This window comes from Thamnophis sirtalis, unplaced genomic scaffold, assembly GCF_051295495.1.
Source record: "Thamnophis sirtalis isolate CommonGarterSnake01/CBP01778 unplaced genomic scaffold, rThaSir2_p1.2 scaffold_8, whole genome shotgun sequence".
NCBI classification, from domain to species: Eukaryota; Metazoa; Chordata; class Lepidosauria; order Squamata; family Natricidae; genus Thamnophis; species Thamnophis sirtalis.
Window position 1 is genome coordinate 26,073,321 of NW_028261388.1, and position 23,065 is coordinate 26,096,385.

The following is a 23,065-nucleotide window of genomic DNA, read 5'->3' on the forward strand; positions in this document are numbered from 1 at the left end:
AAACTGAGTTGCAAAAACTCAAGACAATCACTAGATAAAGTTTTTCCTTTGGAACCACATAATGGTTATCTGGATTTGTAACACTTGTTATAGGAATGATTCCAGACTTAAAAATATTTTTTTCTTCTATTCATTTGTGCCCAATTCTCAGAGACTGCCTGGATAAGTCCCTGTAGTTTTCTTGGCAAGAGTTCCAGAACTGGTTTGCCATTGCTTCCTTTCTAAGAGTGAGAAAAAGTGACTGGCCCAAGGTCACACAATTGGTCTTCCACACAAGGTGCACTGGAACTTGCCCTCTCACAATTTCTAGCCTGATGCCTTAACCACTATACCAAATGATCTCTCTACTGTATAAGTGAATTAGGTGAATTTCAATCAACAGGACTTGATTTGTCTCACTGATAACAATGGATGCAACCAAGGTTCATAGGTTAAAGAATCTGTTTACACAAATGTCAAAGATTCTTAGTCGTTCAGGTAGAATTGTCTGGAAGTTGAATCATGACAAATGGACTTATTTTTTTGTTGGTTTGAGATGTTTTTGTTGGTTTGAGATGCCCATCTGAACAACTTCTTCAGTCTGAACAAGTTGGTTAGGGGAATCTGAGTAGAGGGGTGTTGGAATGCACCACTCCTAACATTCTTAGGGGTATTTCTACATCAGCTTCAGGGTTGCTTCCCTTAAATATGTGAAAGAAAATTCTATGTCATCCAGGTACAATTGTTTGAGACTTGAATCATGCAATTTTGAATTTTTGAAGTTTATATTTATGTTTATATAAATGTTCTACTTATTGAAGCATTATAGGCTAGTAAATTATAATCCTTTTGGCTTTAAGAAAAATCAGTAATATTTACAATGTACAAATGGGCACGTACTTAAAATCATTTCATAAAATCATTGGGTTTGAAAGCATATTCAAGCTAATATCTACAGTTGTTATAGTGTATATATATATATTGTGTGTGTGGATGTCAGAGGAACCTGGAATTCACCCCAAATTTCAATTAATGAGTTCTACATTTTGACCTAGAAAATGTTTCAGCTACAGAATCAGTGGGAACTGCTTTGGGTGATCAGCTTATCTCCATGACTTCAGTTATGACTAATTCTTTCTAAATAAAAGTTTTTGAGTCTTTTAAAATATGAAGATTTCTTATTTAAAAGTTGGAGTTCAGAGCAAGTTGAAACTAGAACCCAACATTAAGGTTCAAGAATCACATATATTATTCAGCTTCAAAAGTATAAAGTGCATATAAAAGAAAGAAAGAGAAACTACATTAATTCATTACAAATCTAAAAATGACTTTAAAAAGGAGGAGGAGGAGAAGGAGGAGGAGGAGGAGAAGCAAGCCGCCAAAGTAAATCAACCAGTCAGTCAGCCAGGATGTGTGTAAAAATGCAAATTATATTTTTTGGTCAGTTGACAACCATATATAGTAAATATGATCTTCTGAATTTTCAGATACTTTAGGTTTTGAAAGTGCAATTTTAAAAAGATTGGTAATGTTATACTTAAAATACTTTTGGCGTTTCCCACAGTTGTCTGAAAAATGAGTGGCAATGTTGATGTTTTAAATAAATAAATACTGAAAAATAAATTACCCCAGTCTCAACAGTTTAAAATGACACAGTCCTCTCAAAACACTGGTTATGTATTCATTTTTCTTTTTCTTTTTGGTCAGACATTTAATTGAGGTATCTTATTAACCATTTCCACCGTTTCTCAAATTTTTAGATTTGTATCAAAAAACTGAAGTAAAATTTTAATATTGGAGCATATATAAAATTATGTGCTACAAAGAGAACGTTTTAAATCTGAAAGGGAAGTATAGAAAGCATTGTATAAATGCAAAATGTATGAATTAATTAATTTTTAGGTGGGATTACATCAAAATTGCTACCCAAATTTAGGATTCATCCTCAGATAAATTACCTCATTTAAGTAAGTATTTGAATTGATCTTATTAATGAAGGATTATATTCTAATTGTACTGGACTATACCCATGATGGTGAACCTATGGCACGTGCCCCCCTGTTTTTGTTTCAGGAGGCTTCAGGGAGGCCTGTTAGGCCCAAAACGGGCCCTGGAGCGGGTGTGGTCGTCCCCCTCCCCCGCAGATGGTTCTGGTCCCAGGAGACTTCAGGGACATGCGCGGGAGGGCGGGGGGAGTACATGGGGGTGTCGCACGTGCATTGCTTTATGGGTGTGGGCACGTCCCCATGCGCTTTCAGCCCGCGAGAACAAAAAGGTTAACCATCTGGACTATACTGTACTGAATACAATTATTTTCAGGGAGTAATAAAAAAGGGTGTATAAACCATGACCTCTGGTCAATAGAAAGATGTACGAGATTTATAAAATGTATCAGTTCCAAATAAATGTTCATTTGCTTATCTTTTAATTGCTTCACAGCTTGTTTTATTTGCAGGAAATTCTTTTTTTATTTAAATTGCTGGTTTGCAATGTTTTTCATTTGATTTATTATAGGTCCCAAACTGAAGAGAGAGAAAACAAATATCTCTGCTTCTTGAAGGGCGGCAGCTTGCAGAACTGTGACAATTTTAGCTGACTCTAATCTGGACCTAAGAGGGTTCAAAATCTTTTGCATAATATGCAAATTTGGAATGAGGAGATTAATCCAGATAAAATCTAGTGCATAACTTGAATAAACATTTTAGAGGGTTAAAGCAGAAATCTGATGATTTATACTGAAAAAGCAGACATGAAAAATAGTAATTGGTTTAGAGCAGTGTTTCCCAACCTTGACAACTTGAAGATGTCCGGACTTCAACTCCCAGAATTCCCCAGCCAGCATTCCCTCTAAACCAGTGGTTTAGAGGGAATGCTGGTTTAGAGGGAACCAGAATAATTCAACCTGAAAATACCATTGAAAGTTAACTAAACTCTGCAATTGAAATTACCTATTTAAAGCATCTCCAACTCAGCAATTATTTACAATTCCTGCAAATGACTTAAAATATTGATCAAAAGCAGTATTTATATGAGATTCTTTCATGGCAATTATTCTATTGGCTTAAAAGTGAAGTCGCTTGCTGTGTGTGATCAAACATTTCCATTCACTTAAAAATCCAGTTCCATTGTTCTCAGTTTTATAAAATTTAAAGTGGAAGGCCATGTTCTGCATTTATTAAGGCATTATATGAAAAGTACAGAGGTAATCTGCTTTTCTGAAGGACCTACACAGAAGGCTCAGAAGTAGAATATTTTTTAGTAAAGCTCTGATCACCAATACCCGTACTGTGGGCATTTTAAAAGGATGTACGAAACAGACCCAGCTTCTAAATTTGAGCACATACATTTTTGATCTTCTTTTAATTACTGGTGTGATTTTTTTATAAACATCCAGATGCTGCTGAGATATTTTAGAATTAAAGCAATAGCAAGGTTTTTAAAATATATCTGCTTTTTAGAGACAGATATTTGAGTTCAGGGAAATTATTGGAATGTATTTTAAGTTCATTCCATTTAGAACAATATTTTTTCCTGTGATTTTAGCTTTCATCTGTGTTTCCTTTTATATTAATTTAACGCACACACCCCTTTAGTAGTTTTTCTTCATGATTAATTTTTCAAAATTTGTCAGCCAAGTTTATTTTTATTTCCTTCATCCTATAGAAAAATTGGTCTCTGAAAGTAAAAGTTGTTTTCTCTCTTCACAGACTTTTAATTCTATACAATGTATTTTTTAGTTTTATAGAATATAAAAAGGCTTTAATTTACACTCATTTAAATTGAGCAATTTAAAATCTGTTGTTGCTTATTCAAAAGCTCATATTTTTCCATAACAGGTAGAAGGGTTTGGTGATGTGTTAACCAACTATAAATGGGTAGAAATTCAAAATCTGCTACAGGTAAGTAGTTTGTACTGACAAATGTTTACAATTTGTGATGGACATAAAATTACTGACCCATTAATTTTTCTTTACATCAGTCATTATGCATTTTAATAAGAGGAAAGGAAAGTAATCCCTACTATGTAAAATACTTTTTAAAAATTTGAAAAGCAATGATAATTTGTTTTTAATGTTAATGAAAGAAAGCTTTTGTTTAATGGTTTCAGAAGACATAATTTTTTTAAACTGCATCTTTGTCTGGATGATTATTCTTGGTGTCAAAGAAATTCTAGCCAAAACTTTCCAAAACCAGTGAGAGGCATTGCTCTGTTATGTAGCTCTATGTAATCAATGAGTAACAAGACAGAAGAGTGCTATGCTGTCAGATGCTATTTCAGATGATACTCATTTTAATTACTTTACACCATAACTATCTCAAAATTTGCTGCAATGCAGGAGAAAATTGAGGAAAGAAACAAAGCAATAAAATGGGCTGTGCTGCTGTAATACATCTGTTTCCAGATGGGAGTCATTCAATTCAGCACATAATTAAAAGTAGAGAAAGGCCTCTCCCTGCAAATGATTTCAAAAAATCCCAGCGATAAAGGCTAGCTGAAATAAACATCAATCCTACAAAAAATATGTATTATGAATGCAAATAATTTGATGTATCTTCATTATACTGAGAGTTTTCAAATCCAAAATGCACACAGTAAATGAATCGCACAGGCAGTGATGCAGGAGGCAGAGGAAACCTGCCAAATAAACAGAATTCAAGCCTCCCACTTCAACACCCAACATCCTCTGTTGGATGAAAATATGCAGCCAAAGAGTAAATTAACCTTCTAATTTCAGAAGGCTGCAATCTTACAACGATACTACCGGCTTACAATCAATCAGAAAAGCCACAGCAGTGAAGAAAATGGAGCAGGTGGTTAAGCTTTTGATTTCCTTTTGTGGTGAAAGTCCATGTCTTCATTTTAACGAAAAGCTTTCCCTTTGCCATCAGCTTTGCAATAAGACAAAAATAATTTCATACTTAATAGAGAATCTTGGAGTGCAACTAGAAATATGTTGCAGTTTCATCACATCAAATTGTCACTTATTCCTAGCTTTGCAGATTTTTCTAAAAATTTAAAAGTCATATATAATGATCAGAGCTTTGTTTCACTTTAAATATTCAACAGTAATCCTTTAATTTTTACAAATTCCAAAAGCCAGCCTCTTCCTGGCAGAACATTCTGGGAGTACCAATTCTGATATATCTGGAAGGCACCAAATAACCAATAAGGATAATGCAACCGTACATAAGAGGACCCACATGCTGCACAGTTCCATTGCTGATAATTCTCCATTTAACTCACCATCGTGTCCTTCAACTCCTTAGCTGCCTTCTTGTTAATTCAACCTTTTTATCATTAGTTTTAAAAACTTTTTAGTAAAGGTATAGCACTTAGCTTTGTGTCTTTCATTTCTGTGGGTCAGGACAGGAGACCTTGACAAGATAACAGGTAAATTTTTGTGGGTATCCATAAGCAAAATCAAACATCAGTTTTTCCTCAAACATGCCCATACTCTTCTGTTCGAGGTAGAATCTGTATTTAAAGTTTGTCTTGCAGACCACTGTGATGTAGCCTATATGCCATTGAACAGGAGACACAGTACACAGTAGACTGATACACACACTCAGAAATATAAAATATTTCTTTAATTTTTAAAATAGTAGCAAATTAGATTTTTTTAAAGAAAACAGGTTCACAAAAAATATTCTAGAGATTGAAATAATTTATTCAAAAGCTGGTGCTACACTAATTACTTTAATTGTGGTCACTTCTACTCCAATCATGCTTTGTACAAATGCTCAATGATGCACACTATGTAATTAAGCAATTAAGCAGGATGAATTGGGTGGAGTATTATTTTCCAGTTCTCCAAAATAACTCAAGTCTAAAAACTTAATGTAAAGTTGTCTGAACACTTTTTAAAGATCAGATGATTTATTGATATATTAGTTGAAAGACTTTTAAGTTATTTGTGTTAAAAAATTAAAGATACATCTTTTTTTCATTTGCATATCTGTTTTTCAAACAATTCATCTGCTTTCCTAGCAAATGAACAAAAATACCAAACAACCTACTGAAGTACTACAATTATTTGTTTCTATCTATGTTGTTTTAAAGATAACAAGCCAGAGATGGTATTCAGGTGGTTCTCTCTGGTTCGGGTAAACCAGTAGCAGTGGCTGCAGGAGGCTCCACCCACTTGCCTCAATGTAATATGTGACTTTCTGCGCATGCGAGCGTGCTCCATTTGCGAACCGGTAGCGAAGTTAAGTGAATCCCACTACTGCATCAAACCTATCACATCCCTATAGCAAATTCAATTTACAGTGAATAGTAACCAATCACATTACTGCTTAGTTTAGAAACTGGGAATATCCATTGCATGCATGATTCCAATATTCATTTGCCAGTTTGATCACATCCATGTTGCCAAAGGAGTAGTCATCTCTAAGTAACATTAAAAAAAACCCTTTCTGTGCATATGTGAACATCATTCTCTGACAACTACCTTCCATAAAAAGTAACACCAGTATCCTAATATCCATCTCAGACTGTGCACCAGAAAATTAGTATTTCGCAATTGATGATATAGTCTGGCTTTCTTGATTGTTGTGAGTCCACCACTGATCCAGAGGTGGGTTCCTACTGGTTGAGACTGGTTCGATTGAGGAGGTAGTAACTCGGCCTGCCACGCCCCGAACTGGTTCTCTTGGCGCCGCCATAGTCACCACCATCTTGGTTTTTTGCTTCTGCGCATGCGCAGAAGCATTTTTAGTACTGCATATGCACACATAGCATGCATCAAGCACACACACGTGCAAAGCACACACAGCGCATCCCTCAGCAAGCTGGTAGTAGCAGCAGCCAGAACCCACCCCTGCTCTGGTCAGAGAAATATAAATATTTGGCCATGTTCCTTAAAAGGCACTAGAACTGGCCTAAGGTTAGAACCAGGACTTTGCAAATAAAGATGACCTGTTCAAATTCCAGAATGTGATGAAAAAGATATTTTGTAGGCGGGAAGGGCTGAACATGAAACTGGGTGAATTTAGGGCCCAGCTTAAATCAGGGCTGTCAAACTTACAGCCCACAGGTCAGACGCATCACATGCTAGCTACACCCACGCCCAGTTTAGCAAAGGGGGGAGAAGTCATGCTACATCACGTGACTATGCCGTGATGACGTGAATTTGACAACCCTGACTTAAAAGTAATCTGTAGCATTAGCAAATCTTCCTTAGATTTTTGTACTATGTCATGTTCATGACTATGATGTCATGAATATTGCTGGTATAAGATCCTATAATAGCATCAATAAAGAAAATATGAATACATAGTTGGATGAAGAAATTATGGCTCCATTATTACTTGCTTACAATATAGAACATATTTTGAAGATGCTTTTTTTTAGGAATTTCCTTTTAAATTGCTGTTTTTAAAATATTTCTGTTTTTATTTGGAACAGAGGAAGCAAATGGGGGCTAAATCGCTTAGCAATGCTGCGCCCTGAAATCAGCATGCCTGTGTTTGCAATTTCTCTTTCATTAGCATTTGCATTATTTTGGTAACATTTGTTTAGAAAGCATCACAACACCTTGATGAAATTCATCACCTTGATGAATGAATCAGAAAGGTGCATGAATTTGAATAAAATAAATAATTCCATGGAGCTGCCTTTTCTAGTTGTGAGATTCATATTGCTATGCAAGTTGACTTAATACAAAAAATATACTGGATTCTGATAACTGTAGAGCCATAATCAGAATAGATTTTTAATCATTTATGCCATATATTAAGTTCAATAACACTATTAAATCAGTTTGGCTTCTTAGCAGAATTTTGCACAGCTGGTCAAAAACATTTTTAAAAATAATCTATTCTGTCCTTGTATTGCCTTTTAATTGACCTTTATCTAAATTGTTCACAGATTTCAACCCTCACCTCCAAGCACTGGTTTGTTAAGGCTGAGATGATAATTAGAACTGTGGCATTCTTAACTGTTAACCCATGTGCCTGTAAGGGGTTGTTCATTTATTTCATTTTTCTCTTAATTAACGTGCTGGCATGTCAAAAATAATTTAAAGTAAATAGAGGCCTGTTTTACATGCAAAGTCACTTGTCTACCCTGAATTCCAAGTTCGCTTGAATTCCACAATAAGAGGAGTAATTTCTACTCACAACTTGAACTGCTGACCTACTGAAAGTTTCCACAACCCTTGGTACTTTTCCCATTAAAAACCAATGTTAAATAGGGTTTTCAAGGATCTATAATTATTTTGGCATTTTAAGTATCCAAATTGCATGAAATGGGGTATGAAGTGATAATAAGAACAGAGTCCTGAAGAAAAGCTCTCTTTTGAAGCCAGTATTTGGGAAATTCAGAGTTTTATTAATGGGACATTCCCTTTCAATCCCAGTATTGAAGCCCTGGTCGTCTCTTGTATGAACTAATAGCAATAGCACTTAGACTTATATACCACATCATAGTGCTTTTTCAGCCCAGTCTAAGTAGTTTACAGAGTCAGTATATTCTCCCCCAACAATCTGGATCCTCATTTTACCCACCTCGGAAGGATGGAAGGCTGAGTCAACCTTGAGCCTGGTGAGATTTGAACTGCCGAACTGCAGCTAGCAGTCAGCTGAAGTAGCCTGCAGTACAGCACTCTAACCACTGCGCCACATAGGTTCTAATATGCTCTACACAGAGCTACCTTGAAGAGTATTCAAAAGCTACAACTAGTGCAGAGTGCAGTGACTTTGGGGCCTTAGAATGACCTATATTACACTGGTCTTCCATGAGCTGGACTGGCTGCCAGTTTGCTTCTAGGTAGCAAAGGTGTTGACTATCACCTTTAAAGCGCTACATGGCATGAATCCAAGTTACTTGAAGAATTGTCCTACTGTCCTACTCCGTATGTGCCGGCAGTGAAGGGATGCTGAGTCAGGGAATTCTGGCTGGTAGGGTCCAGAAGGAGACCCTTCTCTGTCATGGCCCCATCCCATCAGAGTATCTTGCCCCCTGAGTTGAGATTGACTTGGGGGCCCAATGGGGGAGAGGGAGTTGATCAGTGGTGGGTTGCAGGAGGTACGTACTGGTGCGGGCATACCAGTGCCTTCCAGGAGCACTGGGTAGCGTTCTGGTACGGTGCTCCAGAAGGCCCACCCACCCTCCTTACCTGTTTTGAGCTCTTCTACGCATGCGCATGGAGCGTACAGCTCCTGCTCGATGCTCCACAGAGCAGCTGGAGCGTTGCAGAGGCATCATGGAGCATCACAGGCGGTAACAATGCATGCACATGCTGCATGCGCATGTGTGCACACTGCTCACATTCATGTAGTGGACGCCGGGCACCGTTCCAATTGCAACGGGGTCCGAAACCCACCACTAGAGTTGAACCATTAGCAGATCCCACCCATGGGTGAGTTCCAGCAGGCGCTACTGACGGTTTGCTCATGTGCGCATCATTAAAATTGTTCTGCACATGCACAGAACTGAAAAACAAGATCACACCTGGTTTGGCACCTGGGTCGATAGAACCAGCAGTGACCCAGGCCTGCCATGCCCCTGAACCAGTTCTCCCGGCAGTGCCTTAGGTGCCATTTCCAGTGACCCAGGTGCCAAACCAGTACCAGTTCAGCCAAACCTGTCCAAACTGGTAGGAACCCACCACTGATCCCACCTCTTCTGTACATTCTGCTACTTTCTATCCCATCTTTTATTTGGTAAAATAAAATTTAATACCGGTGAAATAAAATATACTACGGTTTAGGATTTATAAGAAGTAATTTTAAACTGTCAATTCTAATCTGCTGCCTATTGCTGGATTAAATATAAACTTCCTGACCAATAGCTGTCCAGAGCCTTTGCTTGAAGGCATGGAGCAAAGAAGAACACTCTAGCTCTTTAGATAATAGGTTCAAACTATTTCTGCTGCTAGGAATGCTCTTTTCTAAGTTTCTTCAAGCATCCTTCATTTAATCAATAAACTTTTCAACACACTTTCCCCATACTGTGCTGAAACTAGTATTTTTTGACTTTAGACAACTGTTCAATAATACGTATTTTGGAATTCCATAACACACTGTGGAAAATCAGTGGTGTTTATTCAATAAAGCATATTAAATAATTTCATAAAATTACATAAAGCTAATATTGTGCCAACAATAACAACAATATGGCAACCACACTATACCATAAAATTATGACACAGTGTGATAAACACTAATGGGCAAGATGCCATGGGATATTCAAGAAGGCTGTACTACTTGACATGCTCTTTAAAGTGGTGTGTGGTTTTTATTGTTGAATTTGACTTTTTTCTTATTTTCTTATTGTGGTCCTCTCAGAAATTCAGGCTGATTTCTGAATATCATGTTTTCCTGATATGCTTCCCAGCTCATGAAATTAAGTGCTTTCCTTATTAGATAATAACTGGGTAGCTAGTATGACTCATAGCAAAAGGTCAGCAGAAAAACAGATCTGACATCTCAAATGCCATTTCAAATCTAAATTGAATACAACAAAACAAAACAAAGAATCTACTTCATTATAATATGGAATTAGGTTTATAATATGAGGTTTAAATGCAGCCATGCCTTGAAAGTTATCCCCAGAATTATATTGTTTCAATCCGCTCTTATACACCATAAATATTTTTAATTGTTTTATACTATTACACATAGAGTGATACAGCAGAGACAGTTCTCTCTGGAAGAAGATGAGATCATATAAGGTTAATCATTCAAATAACAAAAGTACAAAGGAAGTGCCAATTGTCCAAGGGCCAATAGCATCTTATGTGGCAATCTTTCCAATTCACTTTGTTTTAGGGAAAGCATCAATCTCACAACTACCTGCTTCTAAGAAAATGTCAAAATGGGAACTGGGTAACAATGTAGTCCTTGACAAAACTTTTGAGGCATTAGAAAGAAAATACCTTCAAGATGACCTTTTCTACAGAATTTCAGTAAAAAAATATATCAGTGAAAGAAAGTAAGCACAACATGCTCTAAGCATGAACCCATTAAGGACAATAGTTTGTTCCATTTTAGTAAATATATTATTTTTCAATTAAAAACTGTGTTTGCACAATGAGTAATGCTTTGCCTTGATGTCTTCTTTTGACAAAAGTCTGGTTGCTGCCATCTTTTGGTCAATGATTTGGTACATGTTTTCCACAATCACAATTTAAAAATCAGAATGTTGACACATTTAATTAAGCCAAAGAAGCAAACCAACCGCATTATGTGGTTGGAATAGCATGAGGTATGACTTCAACCAAAAGGTTACATTCTTAAATCAGCCATGCATTTTCTTGCATTCCCTTGCACTGACATATGATCTTAGAGTTGGCTTACTCTACTGTATAACAGCAAAGAATAAGGAGTAACTCTGCCTGATCAATCATTGCCACAAGAAAGGCAGAGTTGATAAGCAATACATATTAGAATGTGGACCAGCTGATGTGAAATATCAAGCACAGAACAGTAGACTTGACCTATTCCTTTCTCAAAGCCAGCAGAATGCATTGCTTGAGATATTGAACTAGCTGGGGAGACAGAGTTTCAAGTCCCTCTTCACACATGAACTCTTAGATGACTGTGGGCCAGTCATTGTCTCTCACCATAATGTATCTCATGGAGTTAGTGTTGGGTGGAAAGACTGAAGAAATACATGCAACATATCTTTCAACTGAAATTTCAGACTTGGTTTAATGTCATTTAGATAGCTGCCATGGGAAGTAAAGCTTTCAGGACAGTAATTTGGAAAGGGAACTCAAGAGTAGTAATCAACAAAATAGGATATGCCAGAAGCAGATAGGGGCACATTCATCAAGACTGATTAACAAGCTAGTACAAAAGATCAGAACTACTAAACCATTGATAAAAATCAGAGCCTACTAGATTTGTCAATTATCTGAATCAGTTCACTACTACCCCCCCCCCAAAAAAAAACCCCAACAATTTTTGTATTGGCAAGCAGCACTGGTATATCTGCTAGTCTGGTTTTCAAGTGTTTCAATCAAGCATTGTTGAAGACCTTGATGCTATGTCATTTTTGGAAATTCAAATGGTGGGCATAGTAGGACTGAGTGTTTTTTTCAGGTGGGTTGGATCTATCAGGACAACCTGGTTTATCCAAGTATATGCAGACGATACACAGTTGTATCTCTCCACCCCGTGCCAACTGAGTGAAGCGGTAGAAGTGATGTGCCAGTGCCTGGAGGCTGTCAGGGTCTGGATGGGAACAAACAAGCTGGAGCTCAATCCCGACAAGACCGAGTGGCTATTGATGCTCCCTCCCAAAGATGATCCTGCTATTCCATCTCTCAGCCTGGGGGGTGAAATTATACGCCTCTCAGAGAGGGCCCGCAATTTGGGAGTCCTCCTGGATCCACAGCTGACTTTAGAACATCATCTGTCGGCTGTGACCAGGGGGACCTTTGCCCAGGTTCACCTGGTGCAGCAATTGCGGCCCTACCTGGACCGGGAGGCCCTTCGGATAGTCACTCATGCCCTCATCACCTCAAGACTGGACTACTGTAACACACTTTACATGGGGCTGCCCTTGAAGAGTGTTCGAAGCCTTCAGCTTGTCCAGAACGCAGCCGCGCGAGCGATTGTGGGTGCACCTTGGTACACCCACGTTATACCTATCCTCCGCGAGCTGCACTGGCTGCCCATTGGTCTCCGGACACGCTTCAAGGTGCTAGTCGTTACTTTTAAAGCCCTACATGGTATCGGATCTGGGTACTTGAGAGACCGCCTCCTGCCAGTCACCTCCCAAAGACCTATTAGATCCCACAGACTAGGCCTTCTCCGAATTCCATCTGCCGACCAATGTCGGCTGGTGACTCCTCGGGGGAGGGCCTTCTCTGTGGCTGCTCCGGCCCTCTGGAACGATCTCCCCGTGGAGATCCGGACCCTTACTACCCTTCTGCCCTTCCGCAACGCAGTTAAGACCTGGCTGTTCCGGCAGGCCTGGGGCTGTTGAACTATCCAGTCCCATTCGAAGTTACGGCTGTTGTAGAATTTTAAATTGTTGTTTTTTATTTTATTTTTTGTATCTCCTCCCTTTTTATTGTTAGCCGCCCTGAGTCTCTCGGGAATAGGGTGGCATACAAACTTAATAAATCAATCAATCAAAATCAATCAATCAAGTATGGGATGGAGCATGCTGCTTCTGCTTTCAACTTTCAGCCCAATCCAGGAGCTGTTGCTGGCAGTCACTTTTGTGATGAACTATTTTTGCGTTGAATTTATGTTTACTGACAAAGCAGCAAAAGAAGACTAGTACAGATCTATTTCAAGCTAGTTAGCTCTCATCAGCTAGCCATAATCTTCTGTTCGAATCTCAGAAGGGTATAGCTAGCTGATGAGAGCTAAATAACTTGAAATAGATCTGTACTAGTCTCCCTTTATTTCTTGGTCAGTAAACATAAATTCCACACAAACATAGTAGGACCACTTCCTAGCAAAGGCTCTGCAAGGCTGGGTAGTTTATCAACTTACATTTTCTCCCTCTTAGAGCATTGTATTTATTCCCCCCATGTGATTGAAACAAATTGGCTGCCCCAACCACCACAGTTTGGTCATTTTTGCTTGATAACTCAAGTCCAGGGTAATTTGGGGGGGGATTTCTTTGAGGTTTTGTTATTTATCTATGTCTTACATCTTGGGAGGTTTGAGTATTTCCAGTTGCTGCTGTCCTTGACCCCATTGCCTAGCGGTGAGGATTTCATTGCCTTCTCACACAGATAATGAAAATCAACATGATAGTAAATTTAACAATTTGACTAACAAGAAGCAAATGGAGATCCAGCTTGCTCAAAGGGGCCAGTGGTCTGTTGCATAAGGTGGGAAGGAAAATAGGAATGCAGAATCAAGCTAAGCTAAGCATTCCATGAGTCCATCCCATCTGAAGGGCATCAGTTTGGGGAAGAGTTGCCAACAGTACTTCCCAATTTATTATTTAAATGCCCTTCAGGCTATTCAGAAAGGAAAGCCAAGTTGCATAAGCCAGCACTTTGGGTATATTAGAGTATCGCTCAGGGAAAATAAACCTTGAATTCTCCCAATGCTATATTTCTATCCTAGTCTCCAAGTAACTCCTATTTTTTATTCATTTTATTTTAGGTTATTAATCAATTTCAGTATTAATCGGTTTTGAAACAGTTTTCCAATAAGGCTTTTGTAAGTCTTCTCAGCTGCTGTATTGTTGTTTTTTTCAAAAGATCTTCCACCATTTAAAAAGCAGTTAATGAATATTAAGAAGGAATATATTATCCTCAAATGCCCCCAGGAAAGTTTTGCACTTTCAAAAAACTAATGAATAATGGATTTTGAATAATTAAAGTTTTCTTTCAAAAAGATACCGTCATTAAAGAAAAAAATGGATTTTGAATAATTAAAATTTACTGTCAAAAAGATATTGCCATTATAGAAAAATGTGTGGACATTTCTGAAGTAAAAGCTGCCATCATCCAGAGCTTTAGAACATATATTGTAAGCCTAAGCAAGAAAGATAGGGCATAAATTGTTGTTTAAGTTAACACAAAAACTCATTCAGGCTTAATTTTAATTCATTTAATGATAAGACTTCTATTGTCTTCTTCCCAAACTAAAGAATAGAGACAGTTCTGAGACTTAAGATTTGGTGAAGAATAGAATGGAAGTTCAGTAAATGCAATCATAGAATAATATCCCCGTATGTGATTTGTTTGGGCTCTGATTTCTCCAGAGAAATTGGGAAGATTTTAGTCATAGGCAATAAGATAACAAATATGAATGATTCAGCATCGAGTCATGGGACAATTTTAATTCTGTTAGAGCACCTACTTTCCATGCAAAAAGTGTATACTGCAATTGCCAACTTCTCTAGAAAGGACTGGAAAAAGTCTTCATCTGAGACTCTGAAAAAACCATTGTCAGACAATACACTACAAAATTGATTTTACCTAGCTTCACTGTGCCATGTAATTAAAGGGTTGGCAACAAATCCCCAGAAATTTGAATGTAAATGATGTTGTTGCAAAAGTACATATGCAGTGCATTCAGAAGTATTCAGACCCCCCCCCCGCTTTACTTTTGTCAATTTCGTTATGCTGATTCTACAGTTGTTGAAATTCATTTTTTTCCTCATTAATCTGCACTCTGTACCCCATAGTGACGAACTGAAAACAGAATGTTAGAAATGTCTGTAAATTTATTAAATGCATGGTACCTCTTCAATGCATTCACAAAGTGAAATTCAGAAATATCCGAATTGAACTAATAAGAGGGAAAGGATGCCCCAGCCTCTTCCTTCTGATGCCAGATTGACAAAGGATTTATCTCACTAATCAAGTAAACTCATACTTCAAAACTCAAAGGTTACAGTATTAGAAGAGAATTAAATAAATGAAATGACATATCACATGAAACTGGGTATATAGTTAGGGGTTGCTTCACCGAGGGGCAAAGGTTCTTTCTCTTGTTGGTTATTAATTTGTGTTTATTAAGCCCTATCAATCAAACCACTCTGGAAAAGGGTTTTGGTCACATCAACACAGCAGCAATAGCCAAAGCAATGATATGCAAAACATAACCTAAGCCCAAACCAAGAAGATATACATAAAAGTCTCAAACAACCTCCTAAATCACATAAAAAGGGGGTAAAGTATAACGAAACTTGCAATGTTCTGTTACTATAGTCCCGTGATGACGACCTATGGCATAGCTGGCATGCGCACCATCGACCCAGGTCCGATCTCTGTGGCGTTTATTTCGTAAGCTTCTGCTTCCCTGCAAATGCCGAAACAGAAGCTCATGAATGAAAAAATATCTTACCTCTTGCCGCACTGCCGGTGTTCGGGTGCCAGCTGGTCTTTGGGTCTCTGGTGCGCATGCACACAGGTGGGTGTGCATGCTCATATTCATGCATGTCTGTATATGTGTGCATTCTCTCTCTCATACACACCTTTCAGTTTGGGCCTGTGCATGCGCAGTTTGGGCACTCCCTCACTGCTATAGTCCATCTTAATAAAAGTAGCTTTAAACTTCTGTGAGGTTGTTTCTTGTTCATCAGGGCTGAAATGGACCCATCCCACTGGGCGGCTTTGTTGGGGTGATACTTATGACGAGATAACCGCCCATTCGGGATGTCTGGGCATGCATGGCAGTACATGTCCAGGAGAAGCACCATCTTGGGAGATGAAAAGCTTCTTGATCCTGGCTAAATTGCTTTGGGTGGTGAACTGAAACAGGGTTAGGGCTAAGGCAAGAGCTTCTGGTGGGAATGCAAAGGCAGGCCATTAACGAAAAGCTCTGGGAATATGGCTTAATCCACTGCAGACTGGCTAATGAAGTCTGCCCGTATCCAGGCAGAGCTCAGTTGACTACAACCCCCTCAAATATACTTGCAATTCCCCAAGAAAATAATATTCACAGTTTGAGATATGCTGGACTAGTAAAATAGCATGTGATGATAACTCAAGCTAATTGGCTGAAAGGCTGTAAGTCATTTAGTTACAAAATAAAAGCATTGTTACACTGGAATAACTCCTTGCATTACAGTCCCATCTTAGAGCTGAGTTATATCTGGATACCATCTTTGGCAAAAATAAAATGAAATTAGTCAAGGTTCTGAGTTCACTGCTCTCTTCTAAGCAGAATGCATTCTTGAATCAAAGGGTGAAACTATGTTAAAGCATGACCTTCCTTGGCACCCTGGGAAAATTCTTCTTTTGCTATGTAATCATTAAAACAATTAAAAGTTACCCAAGTAGATCTCAATCTTCTTATTCTCTACAAGTCAACCCCCTCCCCCTGGCATGCCTTTATATTGAAAGTGGGGAAAAACATTTCAGAGTCCCATACAGTGACTCATGTAATGGCTCATTTGCCAGACCTTGTCACTGCAAGATAATGCACTAATTAATCATGTTGTATTTGGTACAGATTGCAAGTTTGTGACATCTGAGAACTGGCTCCCTTGTTAAAATCAGCAATAATGTAGGAGATTTTTCATGTGCCTAAGGATGGTTTTGTACCAGGAAGGTGCCTTCCCCTGATGCAGGGTGGTGGACAAACCAGCTGCCGGAGCACAATCCAAAAAACTATTTAACCAGTGCTCCATAAATCAGAACAGATGGATCTTATTCCTTCTTCCGCTCTGCCTCAGTAATCAAGGTTAGAAATGCCTGATGGTTAAATATGACACTTCTGAGGTATTACAGTTTCTGGCAACATGTCAGCTGCCAATCAGAGTAGACCGAGAAATGTTGGCACTAGGGAAACTAGGCTCAAGATAACAAATTAAGATGACATGAGATATTCAAATATTTCTGTCTCAGAATAATCAGGAGACTATTCATCTCTTTTAATAACCAGTGAGGGAGGTTGTACAGTAATTTGGTGTAAAAGTTATGTGGGATTGGAAAATGTTAGCAAATAGTTCCCCGCCTGATTGTTGGGTGGGTGTGGCCATGGTGGGCGTGGCCTACTCAGTCTCCAGTACCATGGCAGCAGGGGGGCATTTTCGCCCTCCCCAGGCTCCGGATGCTTTCCTTCCAGGAGGAAGAAAAAGGCCTCCCCTGGGCTCTGGGCTCATTTCCCGACTTTCTGGGAGGCCCATTTTTTGCCCTCCCAGTACCTCTGCATGGGCCCTGCACTTACCTGAGGTAATGAGCGGGCTGTGTGGAGACTCCTGGGAGGGGCAGGGTGGGATGGGCAGGGCCAGCGGGTCCTTGCAACAACCAGTTCAGCAAACCGGATGCAAAATTAATATCTGTTTCACCCGAAATGGTGTGAACCAGCTGAATCCCACCCCTGAAGTTATGTGTATGTTATACAAATGTGACAATTATGGATCTGCTTCCTAGTCTGTCTTTAATAATATAAACAAATGCACATTTAAGGATGTAATATTGGCCACGCTTGATCAAACAATATTGTCCAACTTCCTACTTCCACAATGGCTGGTATTCCTGTTATGGATTCTATCCACCAGCCAACATATAATGGCTTATACCGGCTCTGTGAACATAGAAACCGCAATAGAGCAGTCATCCTAACTGGCATTATTAAACAGTTTTATTAAATAGTTCTGTCTTCATTTTTTAGCTATCATAAAGAACCTCATACCTTTTTTGATTTGCTGACATTTCAAGTCTCTGAACCAAACTCTTCCCCCAACAAAGTAATTTCAGTAGCTACCTTAATAGGTAGACATTAAAATCCACATATCTGGGTCATGTTCAGTCTGGCAAAGACTGGTTTGTACTTTTGAACCAAAAATCTTGGGATCGGTCTTATGATTGTCTTTGACACAATGTTAAAGTTATATGACTATGGTACTCTTAATAGGGCTTAATTTAATTCTCCTATCCCAAAGTATTGTCATTCCAAAAGAAAATAATATATGTAGCTCAGGGTTTAATTGTGGAGTTCTTGGCACTCTCTGAGTTTAGCTACTTGCTTGCAGAATCATGAAAGAGAGGTAAGTGGCTATATAAATTATAGCAAAAATAAATGTGTGAGTGTGTATGTATACACACACACACACACACACACACACACACACACACACACACACACACACACACACACACATATATATATATATATATATATATATATATATACATACACACACACACACACACACACACACACACACATATATATAATGGGTGGGTGTGGGTAGGTGTTCCAGCATAACCTCTAGAATGCCTCAAACAATTTCAACTATACACAGATCACTTACTCTCTGAAAAAAATACTGTGGGAGTAAGACACTCATAACACCCCTTAGTGGGGTGTTCATGTGTGTTCCAGTGCATAACTCTGGGACGCCTGGGCCACTAAAATGAAAAAGACTGAATTATATCTATAATGTCAAGTCACAGTACTTTTGACAGTGATATTGTGCATTTTGGATTCAAGTTCTGTTAAGATACAGCCTGTTGTACCTTAAAATGGTGTCTACTGTACAGCACAGTGGACTTGCCATGGTAATGGCTTCACAGTACTCCACAAGGAGGCTTGGGACAAATACATACCCAGGCAACGCCGGGTTATCAACTAGTAAATACATAAATTAACGCCAGTGAATGTAGGGTCTGCAGCCTGTTTATATATAGTAGCTTGCTAGACTATGACACATCCCCTTCAGCAGTCAATCCTCACATAAACAGGCATCAACAGCGGATAAACAATCATGTAGAAAACAATACTCTAATCAAGGACCCACCAAGGAGAAAACCAGACCCTCATCATAACTGGTAAAGCAAGCTACTGTATATAAAGAGAAGCAAATCCACTTATTCAATCACGCACATTGATGCTATTACCTGCTTGGATAATGAAACATCTCCAAGCAAACAAGCAAGTGCAGAAAACACCAAGAACTTTACATAAGGAAATAACTGGAAAATTCAAAATGTGTATCATAAAATCACCATCTTATATTATAATGAACAATAATATTTCCTTACCACTTTCATCTAGCAAGAAGTCATCCTGGTAACGAAATTTTTCAGGGCCACATGCAATAAATATGTCATCCTCACCAAAAAAATCCTGAAGGCACACCACCTGCAATATGAAAATTATGTAATTATTCCAAAACATGCTGTACACAAAATGTTACATTAAAATATTTTATTGCATAAGACCACCAAACACTTCTACGTCACCTTTCCCCTTGTTTACATTGCAAAAGCCTGAAGCTGGAAGTTTCATTCCTTCATGAAGAAAGTGGCAGGATTCCAAGCAATAAAAAAGATGCTTTAAGGCAGACTGATTTTGCAAAAATGTTTTTGGAGCCAAAGGCAAAGTGCAGCAAAGTGCTAATAATTACCATTTTGTTTCATAAGAGATATATTTTTAAAGTAAAATTAATAAAATGAGAGTTGCTAAGCACCTGCCAAGTCAATCATCCACTAACTGAAATCAAAGTGATTGAAGGAACAAATTCCTTGTATCCAGCGTTTCCTTTTAGACTTGTGACTTATGACTTCTACTTATGAGTAGAAGGAGATGTATAAGAGAGAGTGTGGGACTTCCGAGCTTGGAACTCTTTCAGACAACTTCACATCTTCTTAAGTACATAAAGATAAGGAAGTGGAATGGGTTTTCATCAGCCTTGGCAACTTTAAGATGTGTGGACTTCAAAACCCAGAATTCCCCATCCAGCATTATTATGATTATTATAACATCATTCACTAGCCTCAACTCATGCCAATGAGGAGGAAAATGTGAACAGCAAAAGAAGTCAATGTATGTCTAGAAAAAGTGAAAACAATAAATAAAAACAAAAGTTGAACATACAGGAAACGAAAATGTTGTCTCATCACAGTGAGACAAAGAAATGGAACTGTAGAGTTGCTGTGAAGAAAGAAAAAATTAGAAAAATGAGCTAAAAGTAACAGAATGAAATTGAAGAGTGCAGAATTCTTTAGTAGTGAAATAAATGTCAAATGCTCTGGTAAAGGTTGGTGGATACTTGACTTGATAATACTATTTGCAATATTAGAAGAAATGCAAAGAGAATGTGAGTCAACAATCTCAAAGGTGTTTTTTTCTTCTTCAAAAGGTAGCTGGATTGATTTTTCTTGAGGAAGAAGAAAAGAAGAAGCTTCATCAGTTCTGATGGGGGAATGGAAGGGTAGATTATGGTAGGATGGGGGGATGGAAGGATTGTATTTCTTCACAGTCATCTGGTCATTAGCACTCTCTGAGAGCTGTTGAGGACACTTGGGGGGGGGGTTATCTGTGCCCCCGGGTTCACCTAAAACAGGGTGCAATTAGTTGTGAAATCAGGGGCTACATTGTAAACTGGACTTTTACAAAAAGAGACGGCCATTGGTTTGAAAGAAAGATAAAAGAATCCATCTATGTTAGAACTGAACACCTTCCCTCAGCAGATGGAGAAGAATATGACACCACTAGCCTGTTTCCCTGAAAATAGGACCTCCCTGGATAATAAGGCCAATCTGGCTTTTGAGTGCATGCACTAAAATAAGCCATCCCAAAAAATAAGCCCTCCCAGGAAATATTGCAACAGAGCAGCAGCCATGAGGTGACCACTCTCTCTGCCTCCTGCACCTCAAAAATAACAAGATCTCCCCAAAAATAAGGCCGAGTGCTTATTTCGGGGATTGAAAGAAAATAAGACCCTGTCTTATTTTTGGGGAAACAGGGTATTTCTAATTGTTTCATCATACAGTCAGCCAGATGTTCAGATTGAATTTGACATTTTTATCCACCTATCAAATCCTTCCCAAGGACCTGGGTATAGGCAGGTGTGGAAGTTTGATGGTGTTAGATATGTCATCGCAGAATTTAAAATGTTATTTATTCTGGGGTTTTTTGTAGTTGGGTGTTAGCCATCTTAATTTTCATCTCAAAGTTGGAATACATACATACTCTGCAGACTGCCAATTATGTTTTAAAATCTCTGCACATGGAAAGGAAACAGACAGGAATCATTAGCCGTATTAATATATCTTTGCTATTTATTTGCTGACATGGTGTTCAATTCAGCCATAATTTTGTTCTGAGAATCATCCTGCAGAAAGACCATAGCATCCGCTGGATATTTTCTATATCGAGAATTCGTTCTTTGCAGTGTTTGATGTATTTCACCAAAGAAAGCCAGATTTTATTTTCACAAAAGGAATTCATGTGAAACAGCTTAAATCTAAACAATTAAAATATTTTTTTTAAAAAAAACCTAAAGCACTTGTAATCATAACAATTCTTCTAAAGTTGCACCATATGTCCAGAAAGAGATCAGTTGTATATTATCTCTCAAAATTACCAAGGCAGCTGACTGACTCATTCTCTCAAATTAACTAGATCACATATTTCCTCCCTATTGTGTTTGACTCAAAGTCTTTTATTCACACAACCCACTTCATTTAGTCATTACACAAATGCATTGCTACAAAAAACTGTAAAATACATTTGCCACAGATAAATTGTACTTCCCCTTCTTAATTTATGGTCCAAATCGCAGGACAAGGATTTAGGAAAAAGCCAGGGAATGTACATGTAAAAGAAACAACTGCAGGGAAAAAATGGTGGGGGGGGGGGAATCTCCATGGTGATATTCACATCATTAAGCTGCAAGAGTTTTTTCAGTTAAGCAAAAGTCTTCCTGTTTTTAAAGGTTGGAACAACTGAGATTGTTTTTCAAGGGCATCCTCTGTAAATGAGTAAGAAGCTCCATCTTAGCTGAGAAATCATACAGCAATTATAAAGTAAAAGGTAAAGGTTCCCCTTGCACATATGTGCTAGTTGTTCCCGACTCTAAGGGGCAGTGCTCATCTTTGTTTCAAAGCCAAAGAGCCAGCATTGTCCGAAGACATCTCCGTGGTCATGTGGCTGGCATGACTAAACACCGAAGGCTCACGGAATGCTGTTACCTTCCCATCAAAGGTGGTTTCTATTTTTCTACTTGCATTTTTATATTCTTTCAGACTGCTAAATTGGCAGAAGCTGGGACAAGTAACAGAAGCTCACTCCATTACATGGCATTAACGATTCAAACTGCCGAACTTTCTGATCAACAAGCTCCACATTTTAGCCACTAAGCCATTGCACTAAGCTTTTACAGCAACTGATATCTAATAGTAGATATCAATTAAATCAGATTGGATACTAGAAATCACATTGATATTGTTGCTTAGTTTATACAATAACCTCGGTTTAAACTAGATTCATGGCTAAAACAAGCACAGGCAAAACATGAAACTGTACAAGAGCTTCCATGCTCCATGCACATGCTCTCACAAAGCATCAGGAGAACAACAATAGCACCTGGTCAACCTTATGTGGGCTCAGAACATAAATTAGATTGGAGATTTTCAAGGAATTCCGGGATTATTGGCCAGTCTAGACTAGAAAAAGATTCCAGAAGAAAACAATGGCAAACCATTACTATTGGTAGATTGTTGCAAAGTTAAACAAATGAATATATCCATGAAATTACCAGGAACCAAGTTCAAATTGAAGGATTATTGATATGAATGATGTAACTTGTAATGAATTAATGCAGTCTGGCCCCAGATACCTGTTGGAGTATGCTCCTTGGCATGACAAGTCTAGCCTTCAATTGTGAACATTAAGAGTTTATCTTGCTTTTCTCTCTGAAAGGTAG

The 23,065-nt window shown here is 38.3% G+C and overlaps 1 protein-coding gene across 2 annotated transcripts in view; it reads right to left on the minus strand.

Moving 5' to 3' along the window:
- Positions 1-23,065, minus strand: part of DCLK1 (doublecortin like kinase 1) — a 160,130-nt gene that overhangs the window by 78,367 nt on the left and 58,698 nt on the right. For both annotated transcript variants that reach the window (XM_014062629.2, XM_014062630.2), the window contains exon 4: positions 19,398-19,497. In XM_014062629.2, the coding sequence (XP_013918104.1) occupies positions 19,398-19,497 (100 nt within the window). The remainder of the gene's footprint in view (positions 1-19,397; positions 19,498-23,065) is intronic.